Source organism: Girardinichthys multiradiatus, chromosome 14 (genome assembly GCF_021462225.1).
Source record: "Girardinichthys multiradiatus isolate DD_20200921_A chromosome 14, DD_fGirMul_XY1, whole genome shotgun sequence".
Classification (NCBI taxonomy): Eukaryota; Metazoa; Chordata; class Actinopteri; order Cyprinodontiformes; family Goodeidae; genus Girardinichthys; species Girardinichthys multiradiatus.
The window spans coordinates 20,917,024-20,940,949 of record NC_061807.1 but is presented as its reverse complement, the minus strand read 5'-3'; the positions used below and the strand labels follow the sequence as shown (position 1 = coordinate 20,940,949).

The 23,926-nt window shown below is 39.8% G+C and overlaps 1 protein-coding gene across 6 annotated transcripts in view; it reads left to right on the top strand.

Annotated features, from left to right (window-relative positions):
• Positions 1–2,400: 2,400 nt before the first annotated feature.
• LOC124880072 (nuclear factor 1 B-type-like) overlaps positions 2,401–23,926 on the top strand; it is a 95,456-nt gene continuing 73,930 nt past the window's right edge. For 4 of the 6 annotated variants that reach the window (XM_047384965.1, XM_047384968.1, XM_047384964.1 and 1 more), the window contains exons 1-2: positions 4,190–4,682; positions 7,648–8,179. In XM_047384965.1, the coding sequence (XP_047240921.1) occupies positions 4,656–4,682; positions 7,648–8,179 (559 nt within the window). In that variant the 5' untranslated portion in view covers positions 4,190–4,655. Of the gene's footprint in view, positions 2,709–4,189; positions 4,683–7,647; positions 8,180–23,926 lie in introns of those variants that run through there. The other 2 variants (XM_047384967.1, XM_047384966.1) reach the window with 1 other exon arrangement.

Below are 23,926 nucleotides of genomic sequence, written 5' to 3'. Positions count from 1 at the left end.
AAAATGACCCATGCTGTAATATTCCGAAGAGAAAAAAGACCTGACTGGCATGAATAGAAATCAGAATCACACCACAAGGGCTGCTTTAACATGAGCAAATCTACTAAAACAACCAAACTGAGCTCTTATTACGGAACACCTTAAACAAGTAGGCCTACCACTATAATTAAAGAACTGAGCCAGATAACGGTCCCGCATGACCGCACTGACATTTTTAGCTACTGTAAACAATGTCTTGATGTTACAATAGCAAATGACACGTTTATTTAAGTCATGTGATCCCATTTTTTCCCCTTTTTATGATGAACGAAATGTCTACTATCGGCATCAACTTGAAAGTTTACTCTCTTTTATAAACATTAGCATTACAATACTATTGCTCGCCACTGCTGCCTTTTGTTTCTTTTTAATTTCGACCCAATCTTCTGCCAAGTCATCAAATGTTAATTTAATTGTTAACAAGAGTAGGCCTAGACACACGTACGTAAGTTTCTACAATCAACAGCTCGCTGTAATAACAGTAATAACAGTTCTTGATTAGTGCGGTGTAATGTCCGCCACCATCAGGCATGGACCTGGCTGTCCAACAGCAAACAGCCCGTCACACGAGCGGAAGTGAGGGGCCCAGGGTACACAGGGTCCCGGGGCCACCGCTGCTGGCCAATGAGCAGCAAGAATGTAAACGCTATAACAAAACGGAGGCTGCGTGAAGCTGCTAAGAAAAACAGATAGGACGCCAACAGGAAATATCGTTTTCAAAATAAGAGTTTATGACTAACTTCATCCTAATCACTAACAGAAAGACATTTCATACTCTTAGGAGACAAGGACAGAATGTATTTTTTATTAATTGTTTCTTTTAATGCAGGTGTTGCTGTACAGCTATAAAAGAGCAAAAACCTTAATTCTACCTTATCTTACTCGCTTAATCTTAACCTATAGGTTAAGGCTCACTTGTTACATAGCTACTTCATAAAACGAGGATGCATAAATTGAGCAGTACATGTGCAGTCACTTTCCTACATGCACCATACATGTGCAAGCATGTTAATTGCCCTGACGTCGTGCAAATAATGCTGATCAAAACATGTATTAATTTAATTAGTTCTATCAGGATGTATGTAAAGTGGTACTATATAGAAGATTTCGATATACTAGATTGTTAATTTGAAACTATAAAGTGATAATTCTTGTAAAATACAGATAAAGCTGTAGTGATACTTTTATTCACTTCGCCCAGCTCTGTTTTATACTTTGCTTTTTAAACTCATGCTTGAAAAGTTGCGAATATAGTGAAATTCAGTCTGCGTAATCTAGGACATCAGGAACAATTTAACCACTGAAGCTCTCAGTTTTACTTGAACACCAGCATTTTCTAGCACTCTGATCATTAAACACAAAAAGGAAGGACTATATTAAACCTGCTCAACTCATAGTAACCCTTTATATATGTATAAATGTGTTTATAAGTGTAATGAACTGAATACGATGTGTGAATGTGGTGTCTGAACAGGTGAACGTGACCCGTAGACAATCCTATAGGGTAAAACAAAGCACTATTCAGTAGGATGCAGGCACATCTATTGTCATTCAGGATTTACTATTGGGTTATTGATGCAATGCAACTTAATCCAATATAAGATTGCATGAAACAACATAATGCAATGTGATAAAATACAATGCAGCACATATAATATGCAACATTAACCATACAAAGAGAAACAGTGCAACACCATGCAATGTAACCCAGTATGATGTAATGTAAAGCAGTATTATGTATATTATGAGATGAAATATGATAATGAAAGATGCCACGTAATGCAATATTATACAGTATAATACAGTCCAGTGTGATATGATATGATACAATGCAACATGAGGCAATTCAGAATGATACCATCTAATACAGACCAGTGCAAAATGACACAGTATATAATAGGATACAGTACAGTGAAATATTATTCAGTTCAATGCAATATAAGGAAGTACAGAGCTAGATTATTAAATCTGATATAATAGAGTACTATACAAAATGATACAGTATGATACTATACAATATAATGGTATATGATACAATATAACTTGAAATATACAATTCAACTTTATGGATCTTTCCCAAAGATCCATAAATAAGACTATTAAAGCAAAAGTTCACAAACATATAATATGGACACATTATATTGACATTCAGCCATTAGAGACGTTCCCATAGTATGAACTTTAAAGCTGAGCTTTTATTTAGAAGAGCTGCAGCAGACGACGTCCTGTTCAGCTGCTGCTGGCGCTGAGAGCTGGAGGGGCGGCAGTCAGTCGGTCAGACAGTGAAAGTGAAGGCGGAGACCAGCCCAGTGCCGAAAACTCTGCCTCTTCTGGATCACGTTCAACTCCCCCCCCCCCCCCCCCCCCCCACCTAAAAAAAAAAAAAAAAAAAAAAAAAACCCGATCCAAACATTGAGACCTGAAGAGGAAGGAAAACAAGAAAACAAGGGAGAGAAAAAAGGCGAGGTGCTCCTAACTTCATTTCACCTCTTGTCTGCCAGGAACTGTCTTCCGGTGTTGACTTTTTGTTGTTGTTGTTGTTTTGCGAGCACCGCAAGAGAAAAAGGGCTCCAAACAAAGTTAAGCGTGAGAAATGTGAAGCTACCGGCTTGTGTTTTTCCAACCAGGCTCCAGGACTACCCCATTAATCCATGCAGTACAGTGCAATGGTACGTGAACGTGGATTATATTACTGCTTTCAAATGCTGTGATAACGCTGCGTGTTGTGCAAATATTTATTATTTGTTTCATGTAATATCTTTCTGTATTGTGTTTTCTGCTGCTGTATGGTGATGAAATGTGGAGAAGGCAGACGGCACCCAGAACTTCCCTCTGGCAAGGGAACTTTGTGCGGACAGTTGACAGCTCTGTAGGACCCGCAGAAACACGTGTTCCGCTGCAAAGAAAGTGCGTTTAATCTTAGCTCAATTTAGTGCAAAACACAACCTTATGCGTGCAAAGAAATGTGCACACAATGTGCATTTTTCTTCCTTGATTTTATTAAAAGCAGGGGCGCTACCAAGGGGGTTGCAGGGGTGGGGGGGGGGGGATCACCCTTTTAATATTTGCTAAGCAGACAGTCATTATGTTTAACCTTTAAAAAGTTAAATTTAAGAAAGGTGGACAAATGTTTCAATGGGTTGCTACCCCTCCATAACACCCCCTTCTTTTATTAGGGGCACCCCTGCTTAAAAGCTTGATTAGAAATAGATAAAACCAAAAGGAAAAAAAAAAACTTAAGTCTTGTTTCTCATCCGTCTGATTAAAAACCAGTAAATAAAAAACTAAAGGTTAATTGGTTTTTGTTTTAAAATACAAAATATTTAACGCTTTTTTTCATCAGTATAAAATGGATGTTAGTTTAAAAATGAAGTGAAAAAGTGCCATATACTGTGACTGTAGGGGGCGCTGTTTCTTCTCTAAACAGATTTTGTTTTTGTTTTTATCACAAAACAAATATAAACAAGGACTTGGGAATGTGCACAAGTCTAGTTGAGAAGTATTTTCAATAATGTTTTTGTTATATTTTTAATCCCACTTTAAGGCCAATCTCAAACATCCACCCCCTACTAAATAATGGCAGTGACGTCACGGGGTGAAGCGTATAGATTCTCACTACTTATTTATGTTTTTATTTTAAAATGTAATTTCAAGAAAACACCTTTTTTGGTTGTTTGTTACTGGTTTCTGCCAAGAAACTCCAATTACCAAAGGATGCAGGGACAATACAATCCATTTGTTTGCACCATAACTAATAAATTATGCATCCCGCTTTAGGGGCTTGATTAAATGTTTCCCCTACTTAAGAACAAAAACGGTTGAGAAGAAACTGTCAAAAAGCTGGACGTAAAAAGTATGCATCAACTTGGTCATTGTCTAAACTGGAAAAGGAGGCTGGAGATGTGCTTTTATTTCCTTCTTTGTGTGGCCGAAGCTCCGGTCCGAAGTCCCCGGAGCTCATAAAATAATTCAGCCGAAGTGAGGGCAGTAAATGAATTGTGTGCCGAAGGAGAGGAGGGAAGGTGCTGAAGGGGGAGCTGGATATGACTGGAGAAGGAGAGGGAGGAGGAGGAGGGGGAGGGGTGTGACTGTGTAATTACGTGTTAGAGAGAGAGGAGGGGGGGTTGAAAAAAAGAGGAGAGAGGAAAAAAGTTGGATCTGATTTGCTGGAATCGCGCAGGAACGACTGAAGGTGGAAGCGCTCGGTTTCATATCAGCTCTGGCTGGAAGCTTTTTGCAGGGGGCGAACCGTCCCAGCAGTCTGCGCCCTGCGAAGCTCCGCGCAAAAACGCGCAGAGAGAGAGAGAGAGAGAAAGAAAGAGCGTCGTAGCAGCGGAGGACGCACAGCTCCAAGTCGCTTCTTCTTTTACCTTTGAATGCCAGCTCCTGCATATTCAAAAATAAATCACATTTCCACTCCGCGGTGGTGACAATCTTTGGATCGCAACTATTCATGGATATTGTTGGATAATTTCTGCTCGGATTGCTGCTCCACACGCTTACACACACTCTCTTGCATGGTGCGCATCGATCGGTCCAGGACGATGGAGTGATCGGAGGAATAAGTCCACCTGCACTCACTTTTTTCTTTCCTCTTTGTGCTCAGCCGTCTCGACATGTATTCCCCGATTTGTCTGACTCAGGTATTCGTGCCTGTTTCTTCTGATTTTCTGTGTATTTTGTAAGTAGTTGGGGTGAGTTTGGCACATGTACAAGTTCCTGTATGCGCGTCCTGAAGCGGCTATTTTGGAAACTCTTTATTAATTCAAATAAATGCCTGCACATAAAGGGATTATTGTTGTTAAAATAACAGTAACTTGCTCTACAATATTAAATTAGTGCGCTGTAGGGCATCAGTACTGCACAAACAGTAATTTATTGACTAACTGAGTAAAATACAGTATAAACTGTAATTTATGTCACTGCTCTGTTGTACAAATCTGGTGCATGTTAAAAATAAGAAAATAATCTACTTATTTAGCTTTTCTGCTTCTCATTGTAAATTAAATTACAGTTGCTTAGTCTTTTCCCCCCAGAATACATATTAAAATCTACAGTAGCATAATTTTAAATCGATTATACATTGCAGAATACAATAGTTTTAGTATAAAATTATCACAAACTCTACACTGGCATGCTGCACATTGCTTCAACAGTACAGAACCAATCATGAATACAGTAATTTTGCTGTTTAAGCAACAAAAAACTTTACAGTGAATGATTACACTGTAAATAGTTGAGCGTTAATGTAACTGTAACTCACTGGCAGCAATTATCCAGCTTTGCTAGTATTATAATTCTGCATTAAAATGAATATGAAACCAAATGTGCAGTAGGACAACAGTGCCAACCAACCTGAAAAAACAAACAGTAATTTGCAGGCTTCAATAAACTAAAAATGAAATTATGACACAATATTCCAGTAGAGCGGAGAAACAGTTTGCTTGTCAGGTTAGTTAGTTAGTTAGTTAGCTAAGATTGCTGTAGCTGAGAGCTTTTTCCAACTGCATTTTAAATGTGTATAAGATGCAGAGCGAAGAATGAGCTCGTTTTGGTGTAAACAGTGAAATGCCGTACCTTCCATGAACAGTGAATGAGGGACTGGCAGTATAGCAATTTTACTGTTAAAAGAACACAAATAATTTACAAACTAGTCTTAAAATGACACAATTTGTTTATTTTTTAAAGTACACTTTTAGTGCTTTAGCTCTGATATTTCTATAATTGTTAGTTTGATTCAACCTTTTTTATATTTTGAAAACTTATGTTTTTAAAATTTATTTTTCCTCCTTAGCCTACATTTAATAAGCCTGTGTGCTTCCTTTTTAACTTTTCTCACACTTCCCAGCCTGACCTGAGCTACGTTTAAATATTCCCACCCCTTCTCCAAAAAAAAAAAAAAAATCTATATTTTTATTTCAATTAAAACCCCCTTCAGTGCTGCTGGGGGAAGATAAAGCTACTTTCTCTTTAGGAAGATCACACGCACCGATAAGGTTGATACAGCGCTTGGACAGGGGTAGCTGCAGACTGTTTTGGCTGACTCAGTTTGACTGTTTATATTTTACTTGGCATAAGTTAGTGATTGACTGAGACGTGGTTTAGTTTGTGCTTAAGAGGATTGTGCTTTTATGGCCCCAGCTGAAGTGCACCGCTCAGGCCCTGGCCAAGTCATTTATCTTTACAGCTTTAGGCTTTGTTAGCCTGCTTAAAGGAAGATAATAATGACTGTTATTGGAATATTTTAAGTGTGTTTTTTATAACAGAAAACAGATTTCTATTTTTGTTTTTAAAAACAGCTGCTTCTGAGGACATTTAGCAGAATTACAAAGTTTACATTTTAATTGGAGATGACATGAAAATAAGCCCCGATCATTATTTTATAACCCCTCCAAAAACGAAAGCTACACACTTCTCATTCAGCGAGACATCTGGCTTTTAAAAACAACAATGTACGGCGTTTAAAAAGCTCCTCTTTGCTTCTGCTGATAAATGATTACATCGTGAGATTTGGACGCCGAAGCAAAGTTTGACTGTGCAGAGACGAAATGTGGCTTCCAGCGGCATGCAGGCGAACACACACTCACACACTGAAGAGTGGATTTCTGTGGTTTCCCATCGCCCTGTTTGCCTGACTGCCTTCAAAAAGAACAATGTGTGGTTTGACTCCTCAAAAGCCAGCTTAAACAAGGGGAGGGGGGGAGATGCTGCTGCTTACGCTTATTAAATTTGACATTTTAATGACCTGAAAGCTAAGATAATTTGACATTTCCGTTTCTCACCTGAAGGAGCTGCAATTTGTGACCGGATTGTTCTCACAGTCCTGACGACAAAGAGAGAATGAAAGGGGAATGAGTTAATGAAAACTTTGGCAGGACTACTGAAGTATTACCCTTGTTTAAAATAAGAAGGTGATTTAGTTAGTAAATCGGGAAATTGTGGTTTTTTTTGTTTTCAAACGGAATCCAAAGAGACTTCGTCAAATGCATTTAGCTCCAAAAAACATTTTTTCTTACTTATATTTTTTAAATTAAAAATATAAAAGTGTGCTAAATGCAGTGGAAAAAGTCAAATTGGAAAACAATCATTTAATTTTTATTCTAATTTTAAAATAAATTATTAAAATCAAATAGCTTTGTAAAAATAAAAAAATGAGCTAAAATTCTGTTTTCGAAATAAATTGTTTTTAATCGAGTTTTATGCCAAAACGCGTGATATGAATTTTTAATTTTTTGCTGAAATGTCATTGCTTTGTCGTTTCACCTCTGTCCATGAAACATTTGACTTTGCGACTCTATCCTGTTGAGAAGCCTTGCCTCTGTTCTTAGCAGGCGTGGGATAAGTTCACTTTGGAATAGGGAAAGTTTGATGAGAGAAATGCCGCCGGTTCCCACAGCATGACCAGAATATATTAATTCTGTCATAAATATTGAGACGTGTTTTGTCAGACATGCAGCAAAAGAGTGGAACATAAATTAAAAAATAAGCCACTGTGTGACATACGTTTCTGTGATCTGACTTCTCTCATGCCTCAGCTTGTTTGTTTTTTTATTTTTATAAGGATGATTAAATGTAACCCTCTTTCCTCTCCTCTCTGATCTCCTCCAGGATGAGTTTCATCCCTTCATCGAGGCGCTTCTCCCTCATGTCCGTGCCATCGCCTATACGTGGTTCAACCTGCAGGCCCGAAAACGCAAGTACTTCAAGAAACATGAGAAGCGGATGTCCAAGGACGAAGAGCGCGCTGTGAAGGACGAGCTCCTGGGCGAGAAGCCTGAGATCAAGCAGAAGTGGGCATCCAGGCTGCTGGCCAAGCTGCGGAAGGACATTCGGCAGGAGTACCGGGAGGACTTTGTCCTCAGCGTGACGGGCAAGAAGCCGCCGTGCTGCGTGCTGTCCAACCCAGACCAGAAGGGCAAGATCCGTCGGATCGACTGCTTGCGGCAGGCCGACAAAGTCTGGCGCCTGGACCTGGTGATGGTCATCCTCTTCAAGGGCATCCCTCTGGAAAGTACGGACGGCGAGCGCCTCGTCAAGTCTCAACATTGCACCAACTCAGCACTTTGTGTCCAGCCTCACCACATAACAGTATCGGTCAAGGAGCTGGACTTGTTTCTAGCTTACTATGTCCATGACCAAGGTATGTTCAAGCTCAGACTATATGTGTGTGTATATCCATATGTAGATAAATATGTATATATATAGATGAGTGTGATGGTTTGGCGAGGTCAGGGGTCACATGTGTTAGTTTCTGGAAGCATCGCTCAGTCTGGGCTGCAGTTGTTGCTGTGTGTGCCAGACAAACAAACAACAGAAACGTGAGCAGCAGAATGTTTAAACACATTTTATTTTTTACTTTCTAAGCACGGCTCATTACTAAGCAAAAACCAAATGTGTTTTAACGCAAAACATTTATAACTTCATCTTAGCTGCGCTCCTGCAGCAGCTCCTGCTCATGTTCAGTCGTGTGTGTGTGTGTGTGTGTGTGTCTGCACACGGAGCCACTTTGGCTTGCACAAACTAACACACACCCTCCAATTCTGCCTGTCAGCCGGTTAAACACTGGCATTTATAGAAAGTTGCTGCACGGATGCAAGAACCCACAAGTGGATTATTTTCTCATATTATGGGTCAATATCACATTTAATCCTAAAATAAACTATTTGGTTTTAATAGAAACACTTTCAATCATGAAATCTTTCTATTTTTAATGTATTTCTTATCTATATATTTGCTGTTGTGGAAACTTTTCACATGTTTAAAACCTAGTTTGTTTTCAATAGCAGGATTTGGAACAGCTTGATTTATTTCTTAATTGACAGCCATTAGAATGGACAAATTTTCCTTTGTAATGCTCTGATTGGTTACTGGCAGCTTAAACCAATCCAGCTCAGTTTGTTTATATAGCGCCAATTCACAACCAACATCATCTCAAGGCACATAAAGTCATACAGACAGATTTAAAATCAGTTACATAAATTCTAATTTGTCATCAAACAATACAGATAAGTTCAGTTAATGCTAAATGCTAAAAAAGAATCCCCCATTCAGTATATTCATTAGAATTAAAACCCACCATTTTTGCTCTATAAAGCATCTACTTGTGCTTTGATGCAATTTCTGGTTTTAATAAAAATCAGACAAAGATTATAGAGGTAAATGGGGATTATCGTGCAATTACTTCCAAATGGAAAAGTTGAAAAAGATAGGAGTTAATCAATATTGGAAAGAGGCGATCTGACCTCAAAGACTGGAGATCAGTATTGACCAGAAAAAGCCTGATTGTTCTTTCACAATTATTAAATAATTTATATACAAGCACGTCCATGTTATGTGTGCGGCTTTATTTGAACTGTTGTGGAAAATTTTAGCATCTTTAATTCCTTCAGACCTTGTTTGTTGTGAACGGAAAGCGCTTGGAAAACATTATCCTTTTTCAAAATTGTCATGTAGTTTAAGAGAGGCACCGGTCATAAATGTGAGATCAGATTCAGACTATTTTTCCTTGATCATCTCTGATTGGTTAGAGCAGGTCAAATAATGACATCTTTTTTTTCCTATTCATTAAATGCATCAGAACTAATATTTCCCATTATTTTCAGTCTTTAAATGTTTATATAAAATCATATGAAGGCTAGGGAAATAAATAGGAATAATCTTGCAATTCCATGATTTTTTGCTAGATTCAAAATGAAGGAAACTGCAAAACATTTTTATCTTTCATGTGTCATAAGTCTTCAGTATTATTAAAAAAAGTCTGATCCTCTCAATTTTTATTTATTTCTAAACAAACCTTTTTTTTAGATTTGTGCTGAATTGTAAACCTCTCACATTTTATTAATTCCTTAGAACCTCATTTATCACTAGAGAATTTTTACATATTGCACAATGGTCTAGAAGAGATTTAAATAAAGTTGGCATGAGGAAGCTAAAGTTTATAAAGCAATTTTCCTAAACTTAGAAAAAATGAAAATATAACATTTTAATGCAGCACACTGGCTGCACCTTAATACTTTTACATTTGCCGGGAAATAATTTATTGGGCTGGTATTTGTAATCAGAGATTATCTGTGAAAAGCAGCTGGGAGGTTTCCTTTTTCACCTCAGTTTTCTGAACGGTACATTTGTTTGCTGAAATTTGATTTGATGATTTTACATTTATACATGTGATTAGTTGTAGTTTTAGCAGCCATCCCAAAGAATACAACTCACTAATTTCCTAATACCTCATCAGTCTCACATTTCTAAAGTTCAGTTTCTCTGCTGGCAGCCCAGGAATACCTCCCCTCCTGGGTTCCTCCTCGATGAAATCCCCTTTCATTGAATCTGTAGCTGCAACATCGAACCGCTCTGCCACTGAGGGGAGGAATGGTGGTCTAGCTAGCTCATTACCATCAAATCCTGAACGCCATTTTGTGTTTGATAAGTGCCAGGGAAAGCAGGCACAACACGGAGACAATAATGGTTGCCACTGGCACCGGGGTTGGCATCAGACCCTTCTTTTGTGTTCTTTGTAGGATGCCACCGCTCCTCTTGTTCTGCATCTGCTGCATTTTCACCGATCGGTGCCAACATTTAAACCAACACCACTCTTTTAGTAATAATTGTTTTTGTCTTTTAAATCTAATTTTTAGAGATTTTGTTTTAAGAAAACATTTTTCAGGATATTTCAGGAAATTTTCAGGATAATTTTTTGCGTTCTGACGTTTTCTATAAGAATACAAAACATGTACACATATAGGTTCTTCCTTTATGTTTCGGCAAAATAAAAATAGTTTTCCTCTTCCTTTAAGTCGCCAAGCGGTGCCCGAACCCAGAAGGCGCAGCCATATTGTGGACGGCAAATCGCTGCGCCGCCATTTTGTTCCACAAGGTGCCAGGGAGGCAGGGCGGATCGCCGCCCGACGGTTGTTAGAGGTTCGGAGGTTGGCATCAGACCCTCTTTTGTCTGCGTGCAGCATGCCTTTGATTCGTTGGTTGGCATCCGCAATGCGGTGGGCACGCTGGAAAGTTGTTTTTTTTTCCCTCAATGGTGGCAGAATGGAAGCTGCCGCTGCCTTTTGTTCAGCTGCAACTGCACGAAACAAACAAACATACAATCAAACACAAAGAAACTGGCAAACCGGGCTCCGGCTGAAAGAGAATCCACTGTTCAGTCTGTGCTTTTAATATATTGTCCTTTTTGTGTCCTGCTCTGCTGAGCTGTGTTATCGAGTGACAGAAATGATTTAGCTGCGTTTATTTTCTCATCTGTGTTTAAAAATGAAAAAGAATATACCTTTAAGGCAGGTTTGTTGTTAATCCCTGTGGATTTGTGCCTGAGAAAGGTCAGCAGGTTGGCAGCGAGAGTCCCGGGTGAATTTTGAGAGGGCACTCACAAAAATTCACCCCTTGTTCTGGGGCACAGATGCGTTCAGCCAGGCACGGCTGCAGCGCCCATGTGCATGCCCAGATGAATGCCCACTGGGAAGTAGGCTGAGGGCCTGGAATGAGGGAAGGAGGGGGTCGGGATTCATGGCATCCATTGTGCCAACTGGCTGTTCAAACCAGCTCCTAGCTTCTCACACACACATGCTCTGCAGAGGCACTCCATTGCAATGTTTTATCTTATTAAACTTGAAGTGCAGTTCTTTTCCCTTTCTTCTGTGAATCATCTCCTCTCCACACCTGCGCTTGTGGTTTGCATATCTAGTTTGACAGCTTGATGGAATAGTTGCAATGAGGCATGCAGGTACTCATCGTGTTGGGACATGCTGGGGGTTCTGTAGGCTTCACTTTGTGTTTTGCTATTTTTTCAGCAAATGTACGTCTGCAGGACGGGGACAATATTCTCTACCCCTGGCCCTAATCATTTCGGCATTCAACTGTATTAAAAATCTTCAGGAGGTATAGGATCATGCTTCTCTAACGTATTTATATTTGTGAATTTTGACTGAGAATAAAGTAGACTTTGTGTGCAGCGAAGCAAGAGAAAAAACAACATTTTCCCCAACCAAACCTAAAAAATAAAGCTCTACAGTTGGGACTTTTGGTATGTTTTCAAGTGTGAATAAATAGTAATCACTTTAGCTATAAATTTTAACGCTGAGTTGGGGGTCAGGGTCACGCTGCGTTCCCATTACTCCACTGTTGACAGTTAACACGGCCATAAAACATCAGTACCTTGACTTTGTAACGTCTTTTTTTTCACACCATCACGATAGTTTTAGGAAATGGATAGATTACCTCTGAATGCAAGCTGACATGTGAAGGGAGACCCTGTTTTACGATCTCCAGACTTAACCTTTGGTCCCCACCGCCACCAGCAGCCCTCCCAGTCTCCTGGGGTCAGGACTTCTACATAGGGATGTGGCAGCGCGTCCTCTGAAGTTTAATTGAGCAAAACAGATCGGTGAGAACACGGGTTTCATGGCACGTGGAGGAGAAACACTTTTTGTTTTGTTGTCAGGCGATCCCCTCGTTGACCTCTTGAATCAGGGTCAAACCGCAGCGGTCGACGGATCACTCATGGTCTTTTGGCAAGTGTTTCTCTTTGCTTCCTCCCTTCCCACCACCCTCTCCTGCCTCTACTTCTGACTGGTGGTCCCTTGGTTCACTGGACTAAGTGAGGGGGAGTAATAGGCAGCACTGGCCTCCTCCCACATGCCTTCACCTCCCGCCCTGCCCTCATCCCTCAAGCCAGGTCACGATCCCTGTGACCAGCCATCGTCCGCTCGATGCCCTGCGTGGAGTAGCCGTTTGCATCTTGTTTTCCGTCTGGCTGCCTCAGAAGCTATGGGTCAGACGCACGGTGCAGAGGTCCGACCTTCTGGGTCACAGTGGAGGTCTGTGACTAAGCACAACATCTAACCCTCCCCTCCCTCCCTGCTTCCCCTTATCCTCCTCAGCCATCAGAAATCACCCCTGCGGCACGCTGCCCAGCCAAATTACTCTTTCTCTCTCTATCTGCTTCTTTTTCCAAGTTTCTTTTTTCTTTTCTTGCTCTCTGGCTTCCCCTCAAGTCTGAGTCTGCGACCCATGACAGCTGTCCTAGACCCAGGCGTTTGGCCAGAGAGACAGTGGCTGAGATCACGCCAGAAGCGTGTTGTAAGGACACCAGGGCCAACCTCAAGTTAATTTTTAAATTTGTTTGGTGAGATTTATTTTTTAGAACCCGAACAGACTTTTATACTCGGAAATGAATTTTAATTTAGTAAAAAAAAGAATTTTAAACTACAAATCCAGGGAGAAGCCGTATAGAAAAGGTCTTCGCAGTGAACTACGCAACCCTTTCCTTTAGCTTTCCTTCAGTCTTCCTTATTAGTATGCAATAGAGCCTGCGGTGTCTCACTACGTCTCTCTCAGAGCCATAACCTATCGAACACTTTCTCTCAATCTAATCCACTTAGAACTCCCTCCCAGCTTCACCGCTTGCCTTATTGATTTCCGCTTCCCACTAAATGTCTTCCCGATCCTTTTTCCCGGGAGCTATTTATGTTTTGCAATGCACTCTTCCTTTGCTCGGTTTCTAATGCCTTTACCTTCATCTCATCTCCGGGATTTTTGGTTAGTTTCTGACTTCCCTCTGCCTCCTCCTCTCCTCTCCTCTCCTCTCCTCTCCTCTCCTCTCCTCTCCTCTCCTCTCCTCTCCTCTCCTCTCCTCTCCTCTCCTCTCCTCTCCTCTCCTCTCCTCTCCTCTCCTCTCCTCTCCTCTCCTCTCCTGCTCTCTCTCAAACAACGACCTGGGTGCAGAGCAGCCAGGTTGCCTGGCTCAGTATGAGGCTTGTGTTATTAGCAGCGGGGCTTTGCTCAAGCAAATACCTCAAGGCTTAAACAGGCCGTGTTACCTCCTTAGCCCTCTTTTGTGTTCCCTGTGTACATAAATTTCCATGGAAACAAGGCAGCCCAGAGCAGAGGCCACGGAGAAATGTGGATGCTTTGCTTTTTTTCCCCGGCTAAATTTACAACTCCCTCTCCTGCTTCGCTGCACTGTATTTAATGTGCTTGGGTCACAGTTTGCGCTGTTGCATCCAAAAAAAGGACAAGGACTTTTTTTTGGCAATGCAAGCTGAGTGTTTTGTTGGAAAGCCTTTTTCCATGTAATTCAGGATAAAACAGAATTTTTGCATTTGCGGCTGCTCTTGTTGAAGGACTGCAGTTCGTGTCCACGGTTAAGATCTCAGCCTCGCAATACTTTCCCAGGCTTTTTGCGAGGACCCCAAATGCATTTCAAATCCCCCTGAGGCCACTTGACTGGAGGACCAGCACCTCCCACTCCCCCCACACCGGATAAATTTTCCACCCCCCACCCCCTGTCTGCCAGTCCTCCCCAAATGAAGACAAATGGGTACATTCACCCCCCTATCCCAGTCACCACATCGTACCTCACTGTCCTTCCTCACAAAGCAGACCCTCTCCCCTCTGCCTGAGCTTCTCCATCCAGAGACTGGCTTCTCTTCTTTTCCATCGGAGCAGTGTAACTGCTTGGAAAAACTTAGTGTTGTCCCATCTGCCTGCAAGACTGATCATGTAAGACTGCAGGATCTGCAGTGAAAAGAGGGATAAGAAGGTTCAGACGGGTGACACAAAAGTGTCAGATAGAGAACTTGTGAGAGGATGTTTTTTTTTCCATGAGTTTTTTCAAGTTGGCCAGGAGAAAAGGACCCTCAAGCATCAGAATGAGACTTTCATGCAAAAGCCAATTCCTTTTAGCCAGGATGGAGGCAGCTGAACGACTAATGAAGGGGAGAGAGAATGGGAAGGGGTGGTAGGTGAGGTGTTATGGGGGAACTTTGAGCAGGAACAGACAATCACTTTGGTTTCCCAGGAGACACTGACTTCTCCGTGCATTGCCCCCCCACATACGCACCCTTCTTTGCTCCATCAAAGCCCCTTTTCAGTCCAGACAGGGCCGATCCGAGGCCCAGAGTGATGGGTGTCTCTTCTTTTGTCTCACAGTACAGTACGCCCCATTGCTGTGACGGCTCGACAAGACCTGGGCTAGACAGAAGAAGAAAGGCCCGTCGTTGCACTGCTGTGCAAAGTGTACTTTTGGCTGAGCATGTTGTTGTTGTTGTTTGGCTTTTAGGGGGGTAGGGGTTGTTGGGGTTGGATCCCCCAGAGGCTTTCTTTCTTAAGTCGATGCAGCAGGTCATTGAGGGGATATGGTGTTTAAGGTTTGGGAATGGCCTGCTTTGGACTGATTAATCAGCAACCCCATTGAGTTGTCAAAAGATTTGTGCTCCTCCTTCACATATGCCAGGTTGACTCCTAGAAATAGTGCCAAGTTTTGAAAACAACTATTACAGCATAAGGTCTTTGGGTTCTTTAGGGTTTGTGTTCGTGACACCGACCTCAATAGTCCAAACTTGGAGTCTGAGCATCTTTAGCTGTGGCCCCCTGATCTGTGGAACAACCTCCCTTTTCAGAAAATTATTTAAAAACCGTAATTAAAGCTAGAACTAGAACGGGAATTGCAATTGTTATAACAGTCATCATTCCCCTTGCTGGGTCACTGCGGCAGTTGTTCCCTATCTGCAGTGGGCACCGTCAGAAGAGGTTGCCAGATCATCAAAGGGCATGACCCGGAGAGAACCAACTTATGCTTTGGGAGGAATAATCTACACTGAAGGGCCCAGGCTAAATGACTTTAAACCTTTCCTATGGTGCTAAAGTGACCATAGCAACATGTGTTTTGTCTATAAAAGGCATAGATAAACACAGAGCTCCCTCAAGCACATCTGGTGCTGCGCACTGCTAGCTACCTAGCTAGCGAAAGAAAATATCCTACATTTTCTTTTATTTATATATAAACATTAATGCAGGTGTCTTTATATGTTTCCAGAAGGGAAAAACATAGCCAGACACAGTATCAAAAGTAGAGGAGAACATGGTATCTAAATCCTAAATTCGTAATAAAATACAACCCTAATTGAAACCCATTTCTTGAAACTGGCTTTAAGTTCTGTCAACAATAATCTGCTTTTATTTGATTAAGTTGTGTTGTTTTACTGTAATTTATATTTTTTGTTGATTTATACTTTTTCTACACCTCATGCAAACTCATTTTAAAGACTTAGACTAAATGACTTAGACTTCTTTTTTTAGCAACAGGTATCATGTTAAAAAGTCAAAAAACATCAGCATGAAGATGTCTATTAATGTCTGAATGGGTCAAAAGTCAAAGAAATGTTCTTTGACTTTTGACTTAAAGGTTGAATCAGGCCCTATGTTTAACGTGTTTGTCGTTTAGGCTAAAAAAGAACTCCATGGACGTCTAGTTTTTGTAGAAAAAAATCCTACTTTTATTGATCAATTTTGCAGGAATGGTTATGTACCTGCAAGAAAACCCAACAAAGACACCTGCCTAAACAAGAAAGACTGAAACTGCAAAGAGGCTACATGAAAATCCTTTATGTTGGGAACACCAAAGACGCAGATGTTACAGATTTTCTACAGAACAAAAAAAAAAAAATACCCTCCCCTAACAAATCTTGTTTGAAAAATCTTACATAAACATAACGAGGATTTAACATCAGTTTCATAGATAAAAAGATTCACAACCACCAACAACAGTAAAGCTGTACTGTAAAATCAGAATTTATGGCAAACTACCGTTCCTTCTAAAGCATTCATTAGATGTGAATTCAGAGATTTACACACGAAATGTTTAATCAAGGTTTGAATCGCTTTTTGTTTGAAAAGGTCAGTTCATTTCTGTGTCTTCTAGAGTGTGCAACTTCGCTTCTGATTTTTATTTTTTTTTAAACCCCCTCCAATTTTCCTTCTTTCAAGACCATCTCTTGGCTCCAACTAGTTGTAACTCTGAGGACACCTCTCCTTAATCTAGATGCAAAAATTTACATGTTAAGGCACGCTGTTGCTTACATACACCTTTAATCCTCAGCGTGCAGAAACAAATTGACTTCAAACATTAGATTATTATACACTAGCAGTTTAAAACGTGGCGTTTAGAGTCTGTTAGTGGCAGCTCTTTAGTGCTCTGACATCTGTGAGGGAAAACACTGAAAGTGAGAGTCTTTTAAAAGCTTGTTCCAGATTTACCATGTGTAGATTGTAATTAGGCCTCCAACATGTGTGCGTACCTACAACCTACAATTATACTGCGGATTTGTACCCAAAAACAACTCAACCCTCCCATAATGAGTTATTAGACTAAAGCAGTCTGGTCCTTGTACATCCAGGATAATTTCAGGTTTGCTGTGATGTAACAGCAGATATTCACTTTTTACTGGCTTAGCTTCTTTGACACGTTAATACAGAAACCCTTCCTGACCTTTAGATGAAGAATGCACAACCTCATCATTTCCCTCTATGGGATCCCAGCCAGGTCTGCTCGGTGTTTCCGAGGAACATCTTCATCTGCTTAAACATGCCTGTTCTGCAAATGTTTTAGACTCTCAAAAGATATTTTTCCTCCCTCTTTTTTCTTCTTTTCGTAAAACCTCTGGCTGTAACTCGCAGTTGCCATATGTGTCTTGTTAAAGGCAGTTATGACAAATGGCAGCAGCTGTACAAACTAATCTCTGTGTAGCTTTCACACATGGCGCCCAATTAACAATGGGCCACTGTGGCCCTAATCCATGGTGTAGCCATCCTCTGGTCCGTCTTGCCGTGCCTAACCTCCCCTGGAGACTCTTCCCCTCTCTGCTCTCTGACCAGCCAGGCTCGCTTTTATTACGCTCGGAGGGGAGCTGGTGGTGGCGAACTGCCCTGGGCCTCTCGAGATGCAGTAGCCATGTTGCTCGTTTCCATCCTAGGAATCCTGGTTGCTGACGCTCTAGAGTCTAGGTTTTAAATGTCACTTTGGAGCTTTGAGGATTAGATTGCCTCCCTGTGAAAACACACTGCATCTCAAGGCTTTAAGTATGAAACATTTGAACATTTTGACTCCTACATGTGAAGTGATTTGGGGATAGATAGATATCAGATAGATAGGTTTGATAGATTTATGAAAATAAGTTGGGTGGGAATTTGTAGCTTTAATTGTGGTGGAGTTGACGCTTAGCTACTTAGCTAAAAGTCTTCATAGCCCTTAAACCTTTTTTTATGTTTTGTCACATTACAATCACAAGCTTCAATGTATTTTATTGGGCTTTTATGTGCTACACCTAGACAAAGTAGTACATAATTTCAAAGTGGTTGGAAAAGGAGGGGTTGAAATTTTTTTTTCAATAAAAAAAGATCTGAAAAATTGTGCTGTACATATATTTTACCCCCTATCTTCTGACACCAAGGAAAAAACAAAATAAAATGCAGTGAAAATTATTTTCTCCAAAAAACACTTGATTATTTGACTCTAACTTGTAACTGTGTAATTTAATTGTTCCTCAAAGGAAACATGATGGTGGCAGCATCATGCTGTGGGGATGCTTTTATTCCTGTGGGGAGAGCGGAGACGGCCAGAGTAGGGCAGTAGATGGATGAAGCATAATACAGGATAATCCTAGGACGCTGAAAAAGACTTCAGACTGGCTTGAAGGTTTAGAATGGTTTAGATTAATGCATATTCCAATATACAATATATTCCAAAATCCAATTATGAATCCTTGTCAGCCAATCTCACTGAGCTTGAGCTATTTTGCAAAACAGAATTGATGTAATATGACAAAATAGGGAAAAAGTTCAAGGGGTATGAATACGTTTGCGAGTAGTTTACTGTAGCTCAGTCCCTTGTCTAATGGAGCTAAAGACTAGGAAAAGTGCATTGACCAAATGTCAGCTGATTGCTGCTAACAGCAATTTTAAGTTTGGAACTTAACAAGGACACCTTTAACTTTGTGAAATCTTCATCTCTAGCCAAGACCATGCTAGCTGTGCATTACATGACTCTGCTTAAGTATCTTCTGTTCAGAGTTAGATTACAGTTAATAATACAAGAAATGTTGGGGATTAACACAAGTTGATTCCGAATTTTCTTCATCCTGCTTCAAAACAAAGCCACAAACAGGGGAGCTTGAGACTGGAAATTCGGGCGCTGAAAGGTTGACGGCCATCAGGAAAACATTGCAGGACGCTGCCAAAATCCATGACATGAATGAAACAAATGGATGAAGGAAAATGAAAATGGTTGGGGTGTGAGCTCTGGCAGGCAGAATGAAACCAGTGCCAACTCTAATGAATGAGGAAACTGCTGCTGAGCTAATGTAAAAAAAAAAGAAAACTTTTTTTTTTTGTCATCCGAGATCTAAGAATAATTAAGAGCAGGCAGGCCTTCAGGGTGGTGGTTGGAGAAAACCACAAGACACTTGACTTAAATCTCACTGCAAAGGCAGACAGTGACACAAAGAGGACAACAAAATGAGGTTTAGTGGGGCAATATATGATTCTTTGGTATGTTTATTTATGAAAACAGGACACACCAAAACAGCTGAAAGTTGCATTTCTTTACACCTGTTTATTTTATTAAATGAATGCACAATATATACAACAACCTAGAAATTTACAAGAACCCGCAAATAAAAGAAGCCTTAAAACAAAATAATCTGTTGTTGCAGTTCTATCAGGGTTAATAATGACACATTATGAAAACAATTTTTATTCTAACCAAATCATCCCTAACAGTTCCTATAAAAAAGTGTGGCAGGTACTCCTTTTATTTATATTTATTTTTTAAGTTGATGTCTATGAACTTTTAATTTTTTATTCATTGCATCTTGTTTCTGAGGTATAAAAAGCTATTAAAACTATTTAAAATAAGGTGTTGTGACTATGAATCTGACTATATTATTTAATATTACTACTTTAATATTTTATCAAATAATATTTCGGTCTGTTAAGGGTTGTCCTGTGAATACCAACCCAGTAAGGCGATGGCATTAGGACAAAATTGAAGAGTGAGCCAAGCTCTGACAGTATTGAACATCAAAACTCTGCACACACATGGAATTAATTCACACAATTTCTTAAAATACAAGAATTTATTAACAAAAATAAGTCAATATACAATATAAACAAGTTGATTAAAGATGGTTGAAAACCCTGACCAAAAGAGTGATGCAACATTACCATGCAATGTTTATGTTTGAGAACCAAGGATTATCTTGAAGAATCTGGAAGTGAAGTTAAGTTAGTCTTGGAACCAACTTATAAAATAATCAGCAAACGTTTAGACAACCCTTCACAATGCAAGATCAAGTAAAATATTATTTTAATAAAATAATGTTTTAAAGAATGATCTGCTGAATAAAACCAACCTTCTGGATGACTAATTCTCAACGGGTTCTCATTGGCTACCTTTTTTTATTAAAATAAATGTTATTAAGGAAATGGTAAAATATTTAAGGAAATATTTTGGGAAAGAGACAAATCTTTCTGGAGAATTGGGGCTTAATGGCTTAATGGTGTTTACTTAGTTATCAAGTCTAGCAAAATAATGTTTAGGCGAATATTATTTTCTGGATTGAAAACTAACAACCTTTCTAGGTAAATATTCTTTTGCAGGCAAGCACGTGTTCTTAGCTGTTAGCAGTTAAAGGTAACAAAAGAAGCTGCTAGCTTAGCACCAGAATCAAACACACACCTTTAAAAATACTGTCAATAAAAGGGTTAAAATGCATAAGCGCGGATGGCGCGTTATGATCAATCGTCTGTGTTTAAAATCACCCTTCAAGGAAAGTTTGTCTTAACTTTAAAAACACACAAACACAGAACACAAAACTGAGCACGTGTGCTGCAGATAGCCTGCTAGCACCAAGATAGCTGAGTTCAACACAAACAAAACCAAACTTCATAAAATGAAAAACGTTTAGATAATTTCATCCTAAATATCTCTCTATCACTCTGCCCAAACCTAACCTCATGAATCGTGCTGAGGGAACGTTGTCCGGGGCGACGAAGTTTGAAGAAACATCCACTTTGAACGAAGGTTAGCTTCAGCGGTGATGCGGCTCTTGTTGTCCTTCTTTCAGACCGGGAAACTGCTCCACTCGTAGAGACAGCGTCTCTGCCGGGAACTCTCTATAACACAGCTTGATTCTGTAGGCCTCAGAGAGAGAAGTCAAGCCAGGCTTGTACCTTATCCCGTTATGAATGAATCTACCAGATACACGAACAGTGATTCATTTGTACTTAACTCAGTGCATATGATCGATGATCGTTTGACACTCTCGGATCCAGTTGAAGAGTTATGTCTGTTTGCCAGCAAAGAGACATTAGCGCGCTGTCTCTCCGGCCAGCCTCGCAGCGGAGTCCGGATGGAAGAGATTGGTTTGTTGGAGAGGGGTGTTCTTATACAGACAGTGGCATCATGGGAACTCTGCTGTTACAGTTTGCTTGGCTGTGCCGGAAGTAGGTTAAATGCACATTATTTTGAAAGTTTCAGAAAAGTCCATACAGCATCTTGATGTTTTAATGCATGGCTGTGGGTCCCAACATAGGATAAGGAAACATATCATTCAGTTAGGTCAGGAAATGGCTATAAAACATAATTACTCACCGAAATTTACCCATAAGGAAGTTTATATTGCCAACATGCACAGTATAGATAAGGGAGGTAAAAAAAAGTCTCTTAAGCTTGCTTTCAGAAAGCGGCAGAAAATTATTTCTGTTAGATTAATAACAGCAATAAATGATTAACTTTAAAACTTCCTACACCCCCTTACAATAAAGTAGCAATAAATATACTGGACCTTGTACAAACTAGCCTGTCTCATTTCTTCTTTTTTTTGGTTCTGCTCATTCTAACTCAGATGATTTGCTAAGTGAACATTTTCTGCTGTGTTTCAACCTATAATTCCAAGATTCCAATAGTTTCTGTTCAAAACAACACAAATCATTTCAAAATAAAGCTTTTTGTAAAAACTTAGTGGATCAATGAGTTAGAAGGCAATTTTGGGAGAAGAAGACGTTGCAGCCCACTTTGGTGCTGTCTCTTTGGGTGTTAGCACGTGTACATAAGAAGGGAACTGTCTCTAACTATTTATTTTTACTTTTAGCTAACTATGTCCAAACATTTTCATTATAAAACTTCAGTCATGAGCTAAAACAGTCAGTTAATGAGAATAATAGAAGAAGATATCAAATAAAAACGCTCTTCGGCTGTTTTGGAGGTTTGTTCGCATTGCTCAGAATGTTCTCCTGTGTTTTCACATGTTTAAGCTCACAGCTGTTGCCATCTACTGGTCATTGGTGTCTTTGGGATGGAGATATATATTTTGTTCAAAAGTACAGAAAAATACAAGCTTAGAAATTCAAATTAGGACTGGACCCAAGAGGTGTGACGAGACCTAACAATATTAAAACGCCACTGTGAAATATTTTTTAATGAAGCACTATTAAGCATCCATCAGTATGGGAGTTCTTCTGGTGAAGTGAGTGATTATTGTAGTTATTATGAGCCCTAGATATTAAGGTTAGTGGTTTCAACTTGAAACCTTTTTGAATTTATGTTTAAGACTCTTGTTTTGATGTTAGAAAGAGGGGAGTTCCTGCTTTCCCCGTTTGTGTTTGCTAACACTGCTCATCGGTTGGCCGAAAACTATCACAAAATCTCTGCCACTACTTTTAAATTGTTTTTGTGATAGTGGTTTAAGTACCCAGTAGTAAAACGTGACAAAGTGACTGATCATATTTTAAGCACTTTGAGCATGCCACGACAGGCTAACTCCAAAGCAGATGCTAACACCCCAGTTAGCATCTGCTTTGGAGCTTAGTGTTGGCACTATACTGAAGGGATATTTCACAGTTTTTATTGAGATAGAACTGCTTTTAATCCTCTCTGGACTTATGCCGCCATCACACTATTGTGTATGAGCCTTTTGTTTCAATGGTGTTAGAAGACACACTGCTATAGGAAAATAGCATTGTCCTCCTACACAGTTGGAGCATACACACTGTGATGACCACATAAACTAGGCTGCCTCACGTTTTTCAACAATTAAAAAAGATCCACCACGAGTACCACCGCTCTCAGACATTGTTTATACCATACAAATGGACCGCTTAACTATAATAAACATATAAACGTAACTATGACTCAAATGTGACAAGAAATACCCAATAATTACATCATGTAATCTCGCACTACGCTGTATAGGCCGTTTTCTCACCTCGGAATGGGGAATTCTTGAAACTCCAAGCAAAAAGTATGCTGTCATTTATTGAATGGCTATTTATCTGACCACTTAGGGACACTCATAGGGCATTAAAACTCATGTTGCCAGATAGTCAGTTGATCCTTTAATTTGAAATTATATAAAAATAAATAAATGAGACATTGACATCACAGAAAGTAACATACGTGGTCATGACAAAGCAGAACACTGTGAACTCCTTTAATCGCCGTATACACACACTATTGAGAACAGGAGCACATCAATAGAAACACACAGACTTCAAACATGTGAAAGGATTTGACTTTTCAAAAAAATATTGTTTTTGTGCTTTCTAAAAGCCAGCATGCATAGTCATCTTAACCTGGATAATTCTACACTGGACAGTTTTCTTAAAACACAGTAACAATTTAGAATTAGATGAGAATTACTACTTTAATATATATTGACTAGCTAAACATAGACTGACCTTTTCCTAGACTAATTGCAGATTCTTTAGCATACAGTGTTTTGTGAAACCTTCCCTCGGTTTATGTAAACCAAAAAAAAGCTGCTAAAGTCTTGTGTACCTAGTATTGGGTCTTGTCTCATGAGGTAAATGTATCGTCACACCCCTAATAGGCACACTTTATATTTGTCTGCTAGGAGAGATTGTTTGGTGGTACAACATTCTGGACTTGTATTGGTTATTTGAGATTTTAGGTTTTTTATACTGACATAAAGATGCATTTTAAAAATAGCTGGAGTTGTGTAGTAAAGGCCTTCAAGTAAAACAGAGGTGGACTTTCCATAGCATCCATGTCCTGTTTTGTTTATTTGCACTGATGTGTGCTCTT